This window comes from Oncorhynchus clarkii, chromosome 9, assembly GCF_045791955.1.
Source record: "Oncorhynchus clarkii lewisi isolate Uvic-CL-2024 chromosome 9, UVic_Ocla_1.0, whole genome shotgun sequence".
Classification (NCBI taxonomy): domain Eukaryota; kingdom Metazoa; phylum Chordata; class Actinopteri; order Salmoniformes; family Salmonidae; genus Oncorhynchus; species Oncorhynchus clarkii.
In genome coordinates, this window is record NC_092155.1 from 37315468 (window position 1) to 37333296 (window position 17829).

General features: G+C 42.6%; 2 protein-coding genes across 2 annotated transcripts; one reads left to right on the top strand and one right to left on the bottom strand.

The window, feature by feature from the left end:
• The first annotated feature begins 414 nt into the window (after positions 1 to 414).
• Positions 415 to 1347, top strand: LOC139416245 (odorant receptor 131-2-like). The gene has a single exon (XM_071164677.1). It carries the CDS (start codon positions 415 to 417, stop codon positions 1345 to 1347), a length of 933 nt encoding a protein of 310 aa, XP_071020778.1.
• A 10528-nt stretch (positions 1348 to 11875) lies between these two features.
• On the bottom strand, positions 11876 to 16838 carry LOC139416240 (14-3-3 protein beta/alpha-2-like). Its single transcript, XM_071164671.1, has 6 exons — positions 16513 to 16838; positions 14505 to 14806; positions 14286 to 14409; positions 13941 to 14104; positions 13511 to 13606; positions 11876 to 13307 (listed from the first exon to the last, which is right to left on the bottom strand). Exons 2-6 carry the CDS (start codon positions 14796 to 14798, stop codon positions 13251 to 13253), a joined length of 735 nt encoding a protein of 244 aa, XP_071020772.1. The 5' UTR covers positions 14799 to 14806; positions 16513 to 16838; the 3' UTR covers positions 11876 to 13250.
• Positions 16839 to 17829: the final 991 nt, after the last annotated feature.

Here is a 17829-nt window from a genome sequence, read left to right on the forward strand (position 1 = left end):
TTACCTTGGTTCTTGACATTTAGGCTGGGACCCTTGAGTACATCATCCTATGTATGCATCTTATGTTCTATCACCAGTGGGTGACTTGTTTTCTACACCAGTGACTATAAGAAACCCTTCTAGCCCCCTTCAAAGAGGGGTAAGACATCTCATCCATTCAACAGAACAGATATTCAGTACTGTATGTATCCATTTTCAAGGAACCACAATGGTTAACAGTAGCCATGTGTTCTTTATCATTATCTTTTTCTTGATTCATTTCATAGCACATCTGTACTTAATGCACCTTCCTTTATCGTGTTTTGGAGACAACGCTACTATAGTGTCTGCTCTTCACACACCTTAGAGGTAGCAGTGAGAGATTAGGTAACAGGTTCATCGTTGGTGTTTGGCTCTGCACCAGAGGCCACAGGGATGACTAGCAACTTCTCCTCCCCCAGCGGGCGAAGAGACTTCTTTGAGGAGGCTTTGTTCAAGAACCTCGCAGTGGTTCTGTTTGGCCTTGTTATTAACTATATCAATGGGACCCTGTTGTACACCTTCTTCACCAACGTGACCTTCCACAGCGACTCCAGGTACATCCTGTACATGCAGCTGATCATCAATGACAGCATCAAGATGTCTTTCATTGTGCTCTTGCTTGTCATGTCATATGTCTGCCCTTTCCTAAATGTGTCCGTGTGTATAATTCTGATTCTAATAGGAAGCAACACTCATAAGAACGCTCCTCTGAACTTGGCAATCATGTCTATTGAACGCTTTGTAGCCATCTGTCATCCTTTACAGCACCCTCTGATCTGCACAGTGAGTAGGACCTATGCGCTCATCGCCTGTATTTGGGTTGTAGGGGCCATCCCTGGGTTCATAGATGTCATTATCGCCTTTGTCTTAAAGCCTTTGTCATTTTTCTCTACCGGTAGGATGTGCTATCATCAGAATGTCTTTGACTCAGTTCACAATTATAACAACAACTATGCCACCAATATCCTTTACATGTGCTTTGTGTGGATCACATTGATCTACACTTACTTTAGAGTGATGCTTTCAGCCAAAGCTGCAACCTCAGATCCAGTTTCAGCCAGAAAAGCCCAGATTACTATACTACTGCATGGGGTGCAGCTGCTACTCTGTATGCTGTCCTACATCACTCCTGTCATGGACACTACCCTCATCATCCTATTCCCCAACTTCCGCTCCATCATACTGTTCTGCAATAACATCCTAACTAACATGTTACCCCAGCTGCTCAGCCCTCTCATCTACGGTCTACGAGATCAGAAGTTTAAGAAGCACATGAAGGGTTCTCTTCTTTGTATGAAAACCAATCCGGTGGTGAAACCTAACTGAAACCTAAAGCACTCAGGGCTTATTCAGTGGGGTAAACCAGTGCAACATGTAGAACATTGCTACTAGACATTTCTACTGCACTTACATGAATGTTGTCAGGTGCAGTGCTCCACTTGTTGCATGATACCTGCAGTTGAAAGAGCCAATGGTGAAATAATGTAGTCTGAGTTTAAACGTGTGCAATTATTGCTATACTGCACACCTAAGTAATAAACCATCTGCTCTATAATCTGGTATTGCCCTTTATCAAGCACAGCAGGTAATGCGTATTGCTTACATACAGAACATTTCATTAAATTGTGTTACTGACCATTAATGTGTTACTTTTAAATGCAGCATGAGCCAAGGTGTTTCAATTGGTACCTGTACGTAATCGGTTCGTTTGAATGTCTCCATCATGATGTTATTATTGGAACATTCAGAAACTATTCCCATCTCAATATGATCCCCTCTTGCCTCTAGTTTGTTTTCACCTTTGAAAGATCCCATTGGGGTATTAGGCTATTATCAACATTAACTACTTCTCCAAGGAATTACAGTCACATCACAATCCTTACTACAATTTCACACTTCAATATTCTATTTTTTTGAACTAATTATTGATCTATAACAGAAAAATTTAAGGGGATTTCATTCCACAGATCCACAACAAATAAAACGTGATACACAGGTTTAAAGCACAAAATATGACTCTCTTCCTTAAATTTTAACACTGGTAGAATAAACATAACCCACTGCAAACAGCATGATTTTATTTTCACATATGCACAACTGTTCAAAAGTTTGGGGTCACTTAGAAATGTCCTGGTTTTTGAAAGAAAAGCACAAAAAAAATGTGGTCCATTAAAATAACAAAATGGATCAGAAATGCAGAGTAGACATTGTTAATGTTATAAATGACTATTGTAGCTGGAAACAGATTGTTTTGAATGGAATATCTACATAGGCGTACAGAGGCCCATTATCAGCATCCATCACTCCTGTGTTTTAATGGCACTAATTGATCATTAGAAAACACTTTTGCAATTATGTTAGCACAGATAAACTGTTGTGCTAATTAAATCAGCAATAAAACTGGCCTTTAGACTAGTTGAGTATCTGGAGCATCAGCATTTGTGGGTTCGATTACAGGCTCAAAATGGCTAGAAACAAAGCACTTTCTTCTGAAACTCGTCAGTCTATTCTTGTTCTGAGAAATTGCCAAGAAACTGAAGAACTCGTACAACGCTGTGTACTACTCCCTTCACAGAACAGTGCAAACTGGCTCTAACCAGACTAGAAAGAGGAGTGGGAGGCCCCGGTGCACAACTGAGCAAGAGGACAAGTACATTAGAGTGTCTAGTTTGAGAAACAGACACCTCAACAAGTCCTCAACTGGCAGCTTCATTAAATAGTACCCACAAAACACCAGCCTCAACGTCAACAGTGAAGAGGTGACTCCAAGATGCTGGCCTTCTAGGCAGAGTTCCTCTGTCCACTGTCTGTGTTCTTTTGCCCATCTTAATCTTTTTTTTTATTGGCCAGATATGGCTTTATCTTTGCAACTCTGCCGCGAAGACCAGCATCCCGGAGTCGCCTCTTCCAGGCCAGTCCTAAGATAAAAGACTAAAGGTAACAGACAAAATTAGCAAGCCTGTGAGCTATCTAGTGATTACCTCCTCCCTCCAACTGTACTACGAACCTGAGGCACAGCAGACATGTAGTAGCCTGCCTGCAGGTAGGAGTCGATAACTGGGCTGGGCATGGTCCCGATGGTGCCCAGCCCCTTCATGTACTTGTTACTCCCCTCCTTGCACTGGGCTAGAGCCACGTACAGCAGCTTGGTGGCCATGATGGGGCTGTTAATCTCGGTCACCTTTGTGATACATCATTGGATGGCTACTTATGATAAAGTATGGGTATTACTACCTTGGCACCTGTGATGGTGACGTAAGGGGCAAACTCCTTCCTGAGTTTCTCAAGTTCTTGACGTACAAATTGACCCACTGAATCAACACAAAACGCTTCTTCCAATTAATTTTTAGGTTAAAGACATTTTTCTTCATGACACAGGTGTGTGCATTTCCCCATAGTACCTGATAGTGGTGGATGCATTCCTGTTTCATCAGCTTAAACTTCAGTTTCAGCTCCCCCTGTCGCGCAATCCTCTTCTGAGCACGGCTCGCGTACAAAACTCGACCAGGAACGAGTTCTTTCCCATTCATCTCCTCAACTGCCTAAAAGCATTCAAAGTCGACTCAAAAAGCCCAATTTTAAATGTCATGTTCCCAATTTTCACATTATAATGACATCATGCTGGTTGATGAAGAGATGACACATAAGGGAGCAACTTCAGGGTAGTATTGGTTTCCATAGTTTACAAATCCAAGAGACCGGCCCCTTTCTTACATCATCAACCACACACTGAGGGTCCTGCCTTGGATACCAAGAACAGAAAGAAGCCTATACAGTGCCTTCGAAAAGTGTTCAGACCCCTTGATGTTTTCCACATTTTGTTACGTTACAGCCTTATTCTAAAATTGATTAAATAAAACAAAATCATCAGCAAACTACACACAATATCCAATAATGTCAAAGCGAAAACAGGTTGACATTTTTGCAAATGTATTAAAAATAAAAACAGATACCTTATTTACATAAGTATTCAGACCCATTGCAATGAGATTCGAAATTGAGTTCAGGTGCATCCTGTTTCCATTGATCTTCCTTGAGATGTAGCTACAACTTGATTGGAGTCCACCTGCGGTAAATTCAATTGATTGGATGTGATTTGGAAAGGCACACACCTGTGTATGTAAGGTCCCAGAGTTGACAGTGCATGTCAGAGCAAAAATCAAGCCATGAGGTCGAAGGAATTGTCCGTAGAGCTCAGAAACGGGATTGTGTCGAGGCACAGCTCTGGGGAATGGTACCAAAAAAGGTTCACCTTCCAACAGGACAACGACCCTAAGCACACAGCCAAGACAACACAGGAGTGACTTCGGGACATGTCTCTTAATGTCCTAGAGTGACCCAGCCAGAACCAGGACTTGAACCCGATCGAAGATGGACATGATGGGTCCAGCAGGAGAGAACTTCTGGTAGAGCATGGCCTCTGTGACATCAGGGTGCAGTTCCCCTATGTACTGGGAGGACAACGGGTATGATTAACCAGTGCTGTTCATCCTGCAAACACGGAGAGAGTGAAGAAGATAGAGACTGAAAATGGCAGACAACATAATACAAACTGACGTTGAGTTGGAGACTGTTTTACACTATTTCAACATCTTATATGATGTTACCAAGTCTCTTACAGATTTAGGCTAGTTAGTTTATCTGACCTGGAACTTGAGACACATGGTCTGTCTCTTGGGTGGGGGTGGAAGGGGAGGTGTCACCTGTGGCACATAACGGAATTGACGAGCTGAGGATCAAGAATGGCCTTTAAGGTTGCAGTGACACATCCGTAACCTGAGCGGAAACCAGATTGCATACCAGAGAGAAAACTATAGACATCAAGAAAGCCAGTCAGTTGATTATTGACAACTTTTTCTAACATGTTTGATAAACAGGGCAAAATAGAAATAGGCCTATAACAGATAGGATCAGCTTGATCTCCCCCTTTAATAAATAAAGGACTAACTGTGGCTGCCTTCCAAGCAATGGGAATCTCCCCAGAGAGAAGACAGGTTAAAAAGGTCAGGGATAGGCTTAGCGATGATAGGGACAGCAACCTTAAAGAAGGGTCTAAACCATCTGACCCATATGTTTTTTTGGGGTCAAGTTCAAGGAGCTCCTTTAGCACTTTGGACTCAGTGACCGCCTGCAGGGAGAAACTTTGTAGCGGGGCAGGGGAAAAAGAGGGAGCTGTCACCTTTGGCACCAGTTGTGAAACTGGGCTGCACTGGTTTTCCATCAACCCAGCTCGAATTTCAGAATTCCATTTGAGCCAGCTCAAACTTGGCCCTAATTTTAAATGCCAATGGAAACAAGGCTTTGGAGTCACACTATGGCATGTTGTGTGGTCCTCCCACTACAACTCTTCAGGAAAACAAGCTGTTTATTAGGCTACAGACAAATAAGGGCTAATAAATTATGAACTTCCCAGTGTGCTGAAAGTGCAAGGGGATTTGCTTGATGCTCATTTCCAATAAAAATCAAAGATCTTATTCTGGTGACATGATCATCGATGCTTGGTACGCAGTGAGTTAAATTAACTACAACGTTTGTAGTTGAAACAGATTGCAGATTTCTAGCAGGTAGCATTCAAACGATTCTGTCATTTGTTTGAAATACAACTTGTTTGCTTAGCTACATGGCTTGCTAGCTATTTAGCAACTTACATAGATAGCTAGTTAGCTAACGTTAGGCTAATGTCAGCTAGCTAGGTACGGTCACTAGCCAAGTTGGCGGACTCGTGATTGCCATCAATTCCAGCATCACTAATGAAATCAAAATAAATTCCAGAAAATAGCATTTATAAATCTATATTATTAGAGAATGACTGACTGTTAGAGGAATTTTGATTCCTATATGTTCATTAACCAATTCAATTAAAACACTGTCCGTTTCTAAGAATTTGTAAGATCCTTATTTGCATAAAATGGACAGACACCAGCCTTAAAAGTAATCAGTAGCATTTATTTCCGAGAGCTCTGCTCTTAATCACATGTTCATTAGGTTTTATATCACACATAGCGTCATAGCTTTTAATATGTGTCACGTTCTGACCATCGTTCGTGTGTGTTTTCCTTGTTTTAGTGTTGGTCAGGACGTGAGCTGGCTGGGCATTCTATGTTGGATGTCTTGTTTGTCTATTTCTATGTCTGGCCTGATATGGTTCTCAATCAGAGGCAGGTGTTAGTCATTGTCTCTGATTGGGAACCATATTTAGGTAGCCTGGGTTTCACTGTGTGTTTGTGGGTGATTGTTCCTGTCTCCTTGTTTTGCACCAGATAGGGCTGTTTTTGGTTTTCCACATTTATTGTTTTGTAGTGTTCGTGTTTTTTCGTTGTCATTAAACATGAATCAAAGAAACCATGCTGCATTTTGGTCCGCCTCTACTTCACCCAAAGAAAATCGTTACAGAATCACCCACCACAACAGGACCAAGCAGCGTTGTAACGGGCAACAGCAGCGAAAGGAGGAATGGACATGGGAGGACGTTATGGACAGCAAGAGTATGGACTATACTACTTGGGAGGAGATAGACAGGTGGGCGGTCGACCCAGGGAGAGTGCCGGAGCCCGCCTGGGATTCGATGGAGCAGTGCGCGGAAGGTTATCGGAGAATGGAGTTGGCGAAGCAAGCACGGCGGCGCGGAAGGAAGCCCGAGAGTCAGCCCCAAAAATGTATTAGGGGGGGGGGGGCTCACAGGGAGTATGGTTACGGCAGGTAGGAGACCTGCGCAAACTCCCTGTGCTTACCGGTGGTGCGCACGGTGTCTCCAGTGCGGGTGCATAGCCCGGTGCGGTACATTCCAGCTCCGCGTATCGGCCGGGCTAGAGTGAGCATCGAGCCAAGTGCCATGAAGCCGGCTCTACGCATCTGGTCTCCAGTGCGTCTCCTTGGGCCGGCTTACATGGCACCAGCCTTGCTCTCGGTTTCTCCGGTTCGCCTGCATAGCCCAGTGCGGGCTATTCCACCTCGCAGCACTGGCAGGGCGACCGAGAGCATTCAACCAGGTAAGGTTGGGCAGGCTCGGTGCTCAAGAGCTCCAGTGCGCCTGCACGGTCCGGTCTACCCAGTACCACCTCCACGCATCAGCCCTCCAATGCGCCTCGTCTGTCCAGCGCTGCCAGAGCCTTCCTCCTCTCCAGCGCTGTCGGAGTCTCCCGCCTGTTTAGCGCTGCCAGAGCCTTCCGACTCTACAGCGCTGCCGGAGTCTCCCGCCTGTTCAGAACTGCCAGTCTGCAAGGAGCTGCCAGTCTGCAAGGAGCTGCCAGTCTGCAAGGAGCTGCCAGTCTGCAAGGAGCTGCCAGTCTGCAAGGAGCTGCCAGTCTGCAAGGAGCTGCCAGTCTGCAAGGAGCTCCCAGTCTGCAAGGAGCTGCCAGTCTGCAAGGAGCTGCCAGAGCTGCCAGTCTGCATGGAGCAGCCAGGGCCGCCAGTCTGCATGGAGCAGCCAGGGCCGCCAGTCAGCATGGAGCAGCCAGGGCCGCCAGTCAGCATGGAGCAGCCAGGGCCGCCAGTCAGCATGGAGCAGCCAGGGCCGCCAGTCAGCATGGAGCAGCCAGAGCCGCCAGTCAGCATGGAGCAGCCAGAGCCGCCAGTCAGCATGGAGCAGCCAGAGCCGCCAGTCAGCATGGAGCAGCCAGTCAGCATGGAGCAAACAGAGCAGCCAGTCAGCATGGAGCAGCCAGAGCTGCCAGTCAGCCAGGATCTTCCAGATCCGCCAGTCAGCCAGGATCCGCTATTCAGCCAGGATCCGCCATTCAGCCAGGATCTTCCAGAACTGCCAGTCAGCCAGGATCCGCCAGTCAGCCGGGATCTGCCAGAACTGTCAGTCAGCCAGGATCTGCCAGAACTGCCAGCCAGCCGGGATCTGCCAGAGCCAACTACCTGCCTGGGCTTCCTCTCAGTGCTGAGCTTCCTCTCAGTGCCGAGCTTCCTCTCAGTGCCGAGCTTCCTCTCAGTGCCGAGCTTCCTCTCAGTGCCGAGCTACCCCTCAGTGCCGAGCTACCCCTCAGTGCCGAGCTACCCCTCAGTGCCGAGCTACCCCTCAGTGCCGAGCTACCCCTCAGTGCCGAGCTGTCCCTCTGTCCCGAGCTGTCCCTCTGTCCCGAGCTGCCATTAAGGAGGGTCGCCTATCTAGGGACGCTAAGGAGGTGGACTAAGACTATTATGGAGTGGGGTCCACGTCCAGTTCCAGAGCCGCCACCGCGGACAGATGCCCACCCACACCCTCCCCTATAGGTTTAGGTTCTGCGTCCGGAGTCCGCACCTTGGAGGGGGGGTACTGTCACGTTCTGACCATCGTTCGTGTGTTTTCCTTGTTTTAGTGTTGGTCAGGACGTGAGCTGGGTGGGCATTCTGTTGGATGTCTTGTTTGTCTATTTCTATGTCTGGCCTGATATGGTTCTCAGAGGCAGGTGTTAGTCATTGTCTCTGATTGGGAACCATATTTAGGTAGCCTGGGTTTCACTGTGTGTTTGTGGGTGATTGTTCCTGTCTCCGTGTTTTGCACCAGATAGGGCTGTTTTTGGTTTTCCACATTTATTGTTTTGTAGTGTTCGTGTTTTTTCGTTTTGTCATTAAACATGAATCAAAGAAACCACGCTGCATTTTGGTCCGCCTCTACTTCACCTAAAGGAAACCGTTACAATATGTCCCTCCTCTTCTTGGACATTGTCTCTCTTCCTCTTGGACAATGACTTAGCTACTTTTCAATGCAATTCCAACACACACATATTGTTTATCTTATGTTACCACATGTTACACAATCTATTGCAAGTCCTATGGTTTTTTCCCCTCCCTGGATGGGGACCAGACATTTCTCCTGTTGTTAGTTTCACTGTGGTCACAAGTTGTCTGTTAACACTTCCTCTTAGTCTATGTACAAACATCTTACTCTTCAGACAGCACAGAATTCTGTTAATTAATGTTAGTTATAATTCCACATAAAATGTATACACTATTTAGTCATTATTGATAAAAATCCTCCAACACTGACCTTATTCAAATGCCCAAGGTGGAAACAGAGCGCAGTCAGATTACTTAATTTACAAAGTGCTGACCTATAAAAGTAGTTTTTTTTGGTCATTAAACTACAGTAGGGAATGCCGTTTGGGTCTTTGCGTGTCAAAAAGATACACGTCATAGAACACTATTTGACGCTTCAAATAAGCTTTTAAATTTGACACATCAAGTGTTAAGGGTTGTGTCATTCGAATCTCGTATCAGGATAAACATGACAATGAGTCACCGATTGTATACTATGTACTTTTTATTAGCTAAGCAATAAGTGGTAAATGCAATATATACGGGCTCTCTGTCACACCTCTCAGGGCAAACAGAGAACTGACTTGTTTCTGACAAAATTATAATATACTCTTTGACAGAAGAGGTTCCTGCTTCCGAGCCGGCCTGTCAGAGTAGAGACTGGGCGTGGTTTAAACTCACTCAGCCTATCGTTGATTGTTGGCGCCCGAGCTGGTCCCACCCCCTAGGCGCTTCAGCGGTCAGTCGTAGTTGTGTAGAATATCTATGCGCCCATGCTCGATACAGTTATCAGGCACCTGGCTCCTGTTATCTAACAAAATACCGTTTGTTCCCTACACTACGTTCTGTATGTTATTCTGTATTTTTCCCATCACGAGAAAGGCCCATGGCCCTGAAACTGTTAACAATGTCTCAAGTCAGCTATTTTGCATAACACATATACATACCCACACTAGCCAACAGCAAATAATATTCCATCACATATGATATTGTAACGGGCTATCGTGTATAACACAGAACCTCACACAAGTAACACAGTTATATTATAAAATATTGTGTGTGCTGGATTTGTGTTAGCAAAGCACCACTATCAGTAGCACTGTCAAAGCTGCACTAAAAAAGTCTGCGAACATTTTCAAAAAAGCTTATTTATCTTTGTTTACATCCCTGTTAGTGAGCATTTCTCCTTTGCCAAGATAGTCCATCCAGTTGACGTGTGGCATATCAAGAAGCTGATTAAACAGCATGATTATTACACAGGTGCACCTTGTGCTGGGGACAATAAAAGGCCACTCTAAAATGTGGTTTTGTCCCACAACACAATGCCACAGATGTCTCAAGTTTTAACGGAGCATGCAAATGGCATGCTGACTGCAGGAATGTCCACCAGAGCTATTGCCAGAAAATTTCACCTCATGTTTCAGCATGATAATGCGTGGCCGGCCCCATGTCGCAAGGATCTATGCACAATTCCTGGAAGCTGAAAATGTCCCAATTCTTCCATTGCCTGCATACTCACCAGACATGTCACCCATTGAGCATGTTTGGGATGCTCTGGATTGATGTGTACTACAGCATGTTCCAGTTCCCGCCAATATCCAGCAACTTTACACAGGCATTGAAGAAGAGTGGGACAACATTCCACAGGCCACAATTAACAGCCTCATCAACTCTATGCAAAGGAGATTTGTAGTGCTGCATGGGGCAATTGGTGGTCACACCAGATACTGACTAGTTTTCTGATCTGTGCCCCTACCTATTTTTTTTAAAGGTATCTGTGACCAACAGATTCATACAGTATCTGTATTCCCAGTCATGTGAAATCCATAGATTAGAGCCTAATGTATTTTAAATTGACTGATTTCCTTATATGAACTGTAACTTAGTAAAATATTTGAAATTGTTGCATGTTGCGTTTATATGTGTTCAGTATACTTACTACTTTTTAGCTACTTTGCAACTACTTATATTATCTAACTCTAACCCTTGCCCTTATTAATGTAACTCCTAAACTTAACCCTAACCCCTAGCCTAGCTAACGTTAGCCAGCTAGCTAGAATTCATAACATATCATACGAAATGGGAGATGGAAATCCACAAAATTAATACATGCCATATGAAATATAGTCTATTTACTATATGTTATCTAGAATTGACATACAGAATAATAGAAAATGCTCAGAGACCAGGTTGATAATTGGCAAAAACCAATGATTGTACAATAATGTACTTTGTAAATACTGTTGAATAATAAAGATGACATTCTGCCTTTAAAAAAAATCTTAAACACAACCGTATTTCACTTGGACTTTGACAGTTTACAAATTATTACCTAAGTGAAACTGGGATGTTTTTTGCAAGATAAATATTTAATCTATAACCTGTTTTCCCAATTTCATTAATAGCTACTTTTAGCTATTCTAACTTTTGACAACCATGTGCCACTGTGAAAATAGACTGTCTCAAGCTAGGTTTCCACCCAATTGGCAACAGATTTTCATAACAATTTTAATTTTTGATGTTTCCATCAAATTGACATGCGTGATGACGTAGTACACAAAAACAACTTGACTGTTAAATTCCCATGTACCAAATAAAGACTAAAAGTTGAATGGGTTTCCATCGAATGATTAACTTCACTGATGACTTTGTCACAAAACATTTTTAGCTATATTGTGTTCTGTCGCGTGTGCTCTACACAGCTCGCAGATACAGTGCAAGTAGGATAGCCTATACTACATGAAATTAGCATTTGTCAAAAGGCAGCCAAGCATCAACCATCATGTCTTTCCTGGGTCATTGGGAGTACCACACAACATATCGTGAGACTGCAAGTTTACTTCAATATAATGCTTTTGTCGATATTAATGTAGAAAAGCATTTCCATCCACATCTCGTACAATCAATTTTACCGACACAAAATGAGCCCTCCTTGTCTAGCATATTTTGTTTTGTCGACATTTGGAAAGTCAAATCAGCTGTTTCCATCAGGCCTGTCATTAAAACCAATTCTCCAACATGTACTTTAATCACATGAAAAGGTTTGATAGAAACCTGGTTATAGGAGCACATTTTTGTCAAGAAATAATACTGGTCAGTAAAAACAAAGATAGCCTGTTCCACATTTTATTTATTCAGATAAAGATGAGAATTGACTCTAAGAAAGCAGACTGGCCGCTATATGTAGATGAGTGTCTTACTCTATGTGGGATGTAATGGTTGTGTTGATATTGTGAATTTGTGACACTGCTTCTTACTTGGGTTGTGGTATGAGTTGGCTCTCCAATCTGCTGCTTCACAATAAATTGTACAGCAATGGCTTCAGAGGCTTATGTTCAAAGCAGTAGAGTTTAGGGGCATGAGAGCAAATGATGACATACCTTACAAACCATAGAACATACATAACAAATATGTTGAGATTCTAAGAGAGAATAGAAGACGGTCTAAGCTTAATTTCAACTTCTTGGCAGTCAAACAAGCGACATGAACATGTCTTCCATTTTGAAGTGTCTAATAGGAAACCAGGCACAGAAACATTGGAGAAAACAACCGCTTTAAGAGGAATATTTTGCAAGCAGGGTTGATACAGTGTGATAAGACATTTTCGAAAAAACGTTCAGTTACTTTAGTTTTTAAAGAAAGATAGTCAATCTTGCAAAATACATGGAACATTAAGCACATACAATTTTCATTGTATTGAGTTCAAGCAGCGCTTGATCTTGAACAGTGAGTTATACCATTAGGACAATAATCCACTTTGTTCAAAAAGAGTTCTGCCTTTCATAAAGCCTAATACAATTATGGTGGAATGTCTTATAATGGGGAAATCTAACATGGCGAAGTAAGGGGTCCCTTAATCAAACCTTGAAATTGTGAAAGTGATTATAGAGCAAAACGCCCAGATGGCAGTGTCACAATACAGCCTGCCTCCTTTCTGTATGAGCACACAGCAGAATTGCACTGTTAGTTAAATACAGGATTGTACTGTCTGAATTTTAAAAGCAATAGTGATGTGGGGAAGAAAATATAACACTTAGCATCACAGTATTGGTGAAAATTAACTGCCAGTTTAATAACCATACGTTAAATCTGCAATACCATGACAAATCACAAAAAAAATGACCGTAACAAAATATGCACAACCAGCTAGGTGGAACAAAGGAATTAAGGACGATTAGAATTAACAACCCCCGCCCCCAACACAGTCAGTCATTCACACACCCAATTTAGCGCACACACACACAAGAAAAACAACTAAATAACAGCAACATGGACTCGCTACTCAATACAACCACATTATTTTCACAAACAAAATGACAACCTGGACATTACCCTGTCGCCTCAGTGACCTGAGAGGGATAAACTAGTTGGTCAGGAACAATTCCGGCTGCTTGTCATACAGAGGGGGGAGGGGTTGATGGAGTGGAGGTGGATGTTTATAAGCTGTTTGTGTTTAAGAGTGTAGGTAGATTAACAGTGCAATTCCATTAGTTTTCCCCTTCTCCGGTCTCTCCCTCATCTCCCTGGTTTTCCGATGTCCACAGCTGCAAAAAAAGAAGAAGAAGTTTGTTACATTATACTCCCCAAACTGAATTTGGTATCTTCTACACCATGCCATAGAAATGAACAAAACATATGCATGTAACTGGAAGCATCAATGGGTTGACTTGAAGCAATTACCTTAAGAGGAATTGGTGTCAAGCCATTTAATAATTATACAAAAAAAAAGAAGAAAGAAAAGACTTACAGTCAGGTTGTCCCTTAGTAGTTGCATGATCAAAGTACTGTCTTTGTAGGAATCCTCATTTAAGGTGTCGAGTTCAGCGATGGCTTCATCAAATGCCTGTAAAAGAAGAAATTACACTAAGAATAGAATGCTAAATTGCCACCAGTTATTCCAGTACACAGCTATCCCTTTGCTATACAAATGCACTAAGTTATTGTCACGCCAGTCATTTGTTAAAATAGTGGTATGCTGAAATAACTGCAGGATGGGCACAATTTTAGATCCAATTTCATGTTTGCAAACTGAGCCAAAGTGCCTTCTTACAAATGCAGAAACTGGCAAGATAAGACATGTCACAATGGCTCTGCATTCTTTGAGTGAAGCACTTTTTTATTGTCTTGGGGGTGAAAGCTGAGGCGGCATGATTTGGCACTTGAAGTCGCTCTCTCACCGTCTTGGCCAAGGTGCAGGCCTTCTCAGGGTTGTTGAGGATTTCATAGTAAAAGACAGAGAAGTTGAGGGCCAGGCCGAGCCTGATGGGGTGTGTTGGCTGCATCTCCTTCTTGCTGATGTCGAAAGCATCCTGGTATGCCTGCTGGGAATTATCCACTGTGGCTTTAAAAGCAACAAGAAGGGAGAGGATGAATTTGAGCACTTAGTGTGTAGCAGTACAATTCATCACATCTTTAGGGAATATTTTAACATATTCCTCTATCCAGACATCTGATCCATTAGCAGTCATTATGTGATTTGGTGTATTTCATACAACTAAATAAACTCTGTCTTGTTTACTTACTCTTTTTTGCATCCCCAGCTGCTACCTCAGACAGGTATCTATAATAATCGCCTTTCATTTTCAGGTAGAACACCTTGCTCTCAGCTGCAGTTGCATTGGCAATCAGGTACTTGTCAAGAAGTCCCTGAAAGAGAAGACAAAAATGATTGAAATCAGCATACCTACCTAGAGAGAAATGTAAAAGTTATATTTCAGAGGGTGGACCACAACAGTTCTTACCAGCACATCGTTGCAGATGTCCTGCAGCTCGGTTTCAATCTTCTCCCGGTACTCCTTGGCCATGGCTTGCTTCTTCTCATTGCCCTCTGTCTTTTGCTCAATGCTGGAGATGACCCGCCAGGATGAGCGGCGTGCCCCCACAACGTTCTTGTAGGCCACCGACAGCAGGTTGCGCTCCTCATTGGAGAGCTCCCCACCCTGCTCCGTCACAGACTTCATGGCCCCAGCCATATCGTCATAGCGCTCAGCCTGCTCAGCGAGCTTGGCCTTTTGTACCAGGTCGTTCTTGTCCATTTTTCAGTCTGTGAGAAAAAAAAAAAGAGTGCAGAATGTTAGGAGTGTATCGAAATAGTCTGGTGGGCCTTTTTCTCATATCTGTGCAGATGAAGGAAAGGACTATTGATATTAGATATACCTATAGCACCCTACATATGACTAGTCAATTACAGAATTTATTCAAACTGCTGAGAGGTGACACAGGGCAGTAGGTTAATCTAACTGATTAATGTTCATGTTCCTTCTCTTGGTTTTTAGATAGATTAGGCCATTCTTATGAATTAATGTCTAGGGGACTCTGATATTGCCTACTTTCATATTACCAGGACTAAGGCCATTTGAAATATAGATAAATAAGTGATTTCAGTGATTTGTGCCATGATTATGCAATTTTCTATGAATTTGAATGATTGCAATTGAATGTTAGCTAAAACAGGTAGCTATGTAGAACTACACTTAGCCTTAATGTTTTACTGGTGCATGGCCGCCATTGTAAGAGTTCCATACAACTAGGCATGGTGGTGTGTTCATGTCCTGAATGTGTTCTTGCACGCAAGCTTGTACTAGATAGTGGTGGCAGTAATGCGTAGTAGGTCCGTAGGGCGGCACCACTCACTACATAACTTGTAAGACTACATGCATAAAATTGCTAACCAGGGATGTATATTAATGGGTCAATAATTTCATCAATTTAGCAAGCTACCTTTACATATCGTTGAGTTATCTAGAAGCTAGTTAACTTTACTACTGCTATCCAATTCTGACAGAACAATCAATCGACATTAATAACCTTTCGATGTGTCTTCACCCGCCCCTAGCTAGCTACCCCGTTTGAAATCAATAAATATAGTAGCTCATTTCAATAAATAAATATATAGGACGGTTAATGTCGATTGGTGTATGTATATATTAACTACCTAACATCTTTAGTGGTGCATATGTTATGTATATTGTTTTGCCATCTAGCGTTAACGTGTTGGTTATTACTAGCTAACGTTAGCCAATTTAATGCGATATTAAAACAACGATGGTTGAATGGCGGGGCATTTGCTAGCTAGTTAACGTTGCGGTAAGAGGCTTGATGTAACTAACTTTAACTCGCAAACGGTAACGTTGGTTACTATCCTTGTCAAACGATATAATTTAAAGTAGTTGACTAGCTGGCTTAGACATATGTGTTGTTATTGAATCAAAACAATTATCCGGCTAACGTTGCGGGTCAGCCGCAAAGGCCTGTGTTCTGCCTGTAAGACGCTAGCTATAGATGCTAGTCGACAGCTAGCTGCAGCACACCACCTCAGAATAGTGGAGGTCGGTCAAATGGCTAGGAGTAGCTAGCTAGCTAGCTGTAAAATACGATGTCTGCGGTTATCGACTTTTCGCATGTCCATTTCAGTAGGAATAGGTCAATGGTTATTTTCCACTACGATTTAGTTCATGTTACCCGCTTTATCAGTTATAGCTGATAAGTTAGCTAACCATTTTCAATTCGCGTACATGGCCTAGCTAGCTAGTTTGGCAGGAGCTCAGTTTGCTTACTAGCCACCTAGAAAACAAGTCCTTGTTCAGCACACTTCACAGAGGAGCGTTGTATAATTAAAGTTAGCGAGCTAGCATGATGGCTAACGAATATAATTACACCGAAACGGATATACTGTGTAATATTGAACACACGAAATAAAAACATAAGACAAAAATGAACTTTTCTCGGGTCCCGAGTATGCAAACTCACAATTTTTACGGCTCTAATTCCTGCTTTTTCTCTGGACAATGCAGCCTCCGTCCTCCGTCTCTCTCCTCGAATCGTTCAGGGCAGTACCACTTCCGCTACATTGACACTTCTGTTTCCTTTAGCTAGCTAACGTTAGCTTCATGTCAACAAAATACTTCACGCTATAACAGACATGATATCGATTGGGTTTAATCATTTATATTCAGCTACCTCAACCCCTTATTTAAACCAGGACAATGCAGTGTGTTTTGGCTAGTAAGAGGAACAGCTATACACATACAGTATCTTAAAATTAGCACTGATTGCAATGCATGTTGGATGCACCTGAACATATGAAGAAATTATATTTCCCTATTACTAATATAGTTGGAGGACAAATCTCATCACAGCGTTGAAATATTGTTGAAGATAGCGTGAAAAACAAATGCACTTGCAGTGTTTTAAGATATGCAAAGTTCAGGTGTGTACTTGCACTATAGATGGGCTTTGCTTTCAAAATCCTATCTACTGGAATACTTTTTCTCTACTCAATGCAACGTGCAGTTGACGATCAGGACATTTTACAGTGAGTATGTTGAGCCAGAATGAGCCAACATGACTCAAAGCTAAATAGACATGCTTTGGAATGAAGATGAGCAGAGAGAGTAGTGTTCGGTATCTTACAATGACTTCCTTTCAAACAATACAGCTGACTCATACATATGTACATTGCATTAATGCAGTGCTGTTCATCAGTTTTTTTTGTTTTGTGCATGCATTCACATGCCCCAAGTCATTGCATGTATCAGGGGTCCATAATGCCCAACCTCCATTCATATATACATTATGAAGAAAGTAATGAATCACCCTTCCCCTTCATTACCTCCAAAAAACACACATCTAGTCATTGAAAATGTATTGGATTTATTACACATTAAGTGGGAAATGGGTTCCTTTTCCGTCTCTTTGATATTTCAAGTAGAAATCGTGCACCAATATTGCATTTTAAAACCTTGTTATATGAAGTACTCTTTAATTTAGACAACACAGAGAATTCAATAAATCTAATTTTTAATATGAATAAAGACTTGCTGAAGTGCCAAAATTCAGCATTTTGATATGTCGCTCCATCAACTCTGTGTCACCTCTTAACCCCAAAATGTCTCCAAGTGTCACACCTACTCCCTCTCCAATGCTTGACGTCAGCAGTGTATTAACCACCGGTCTTGGCACCATCATTACGCACACCTGCTCACCATCGTTATTTAGCCCTCAGTACCTCAGTCAGTATTGGTTTTGTACTTTATTTTAAGGTCAACCCTGTTACGTGAACTGAAT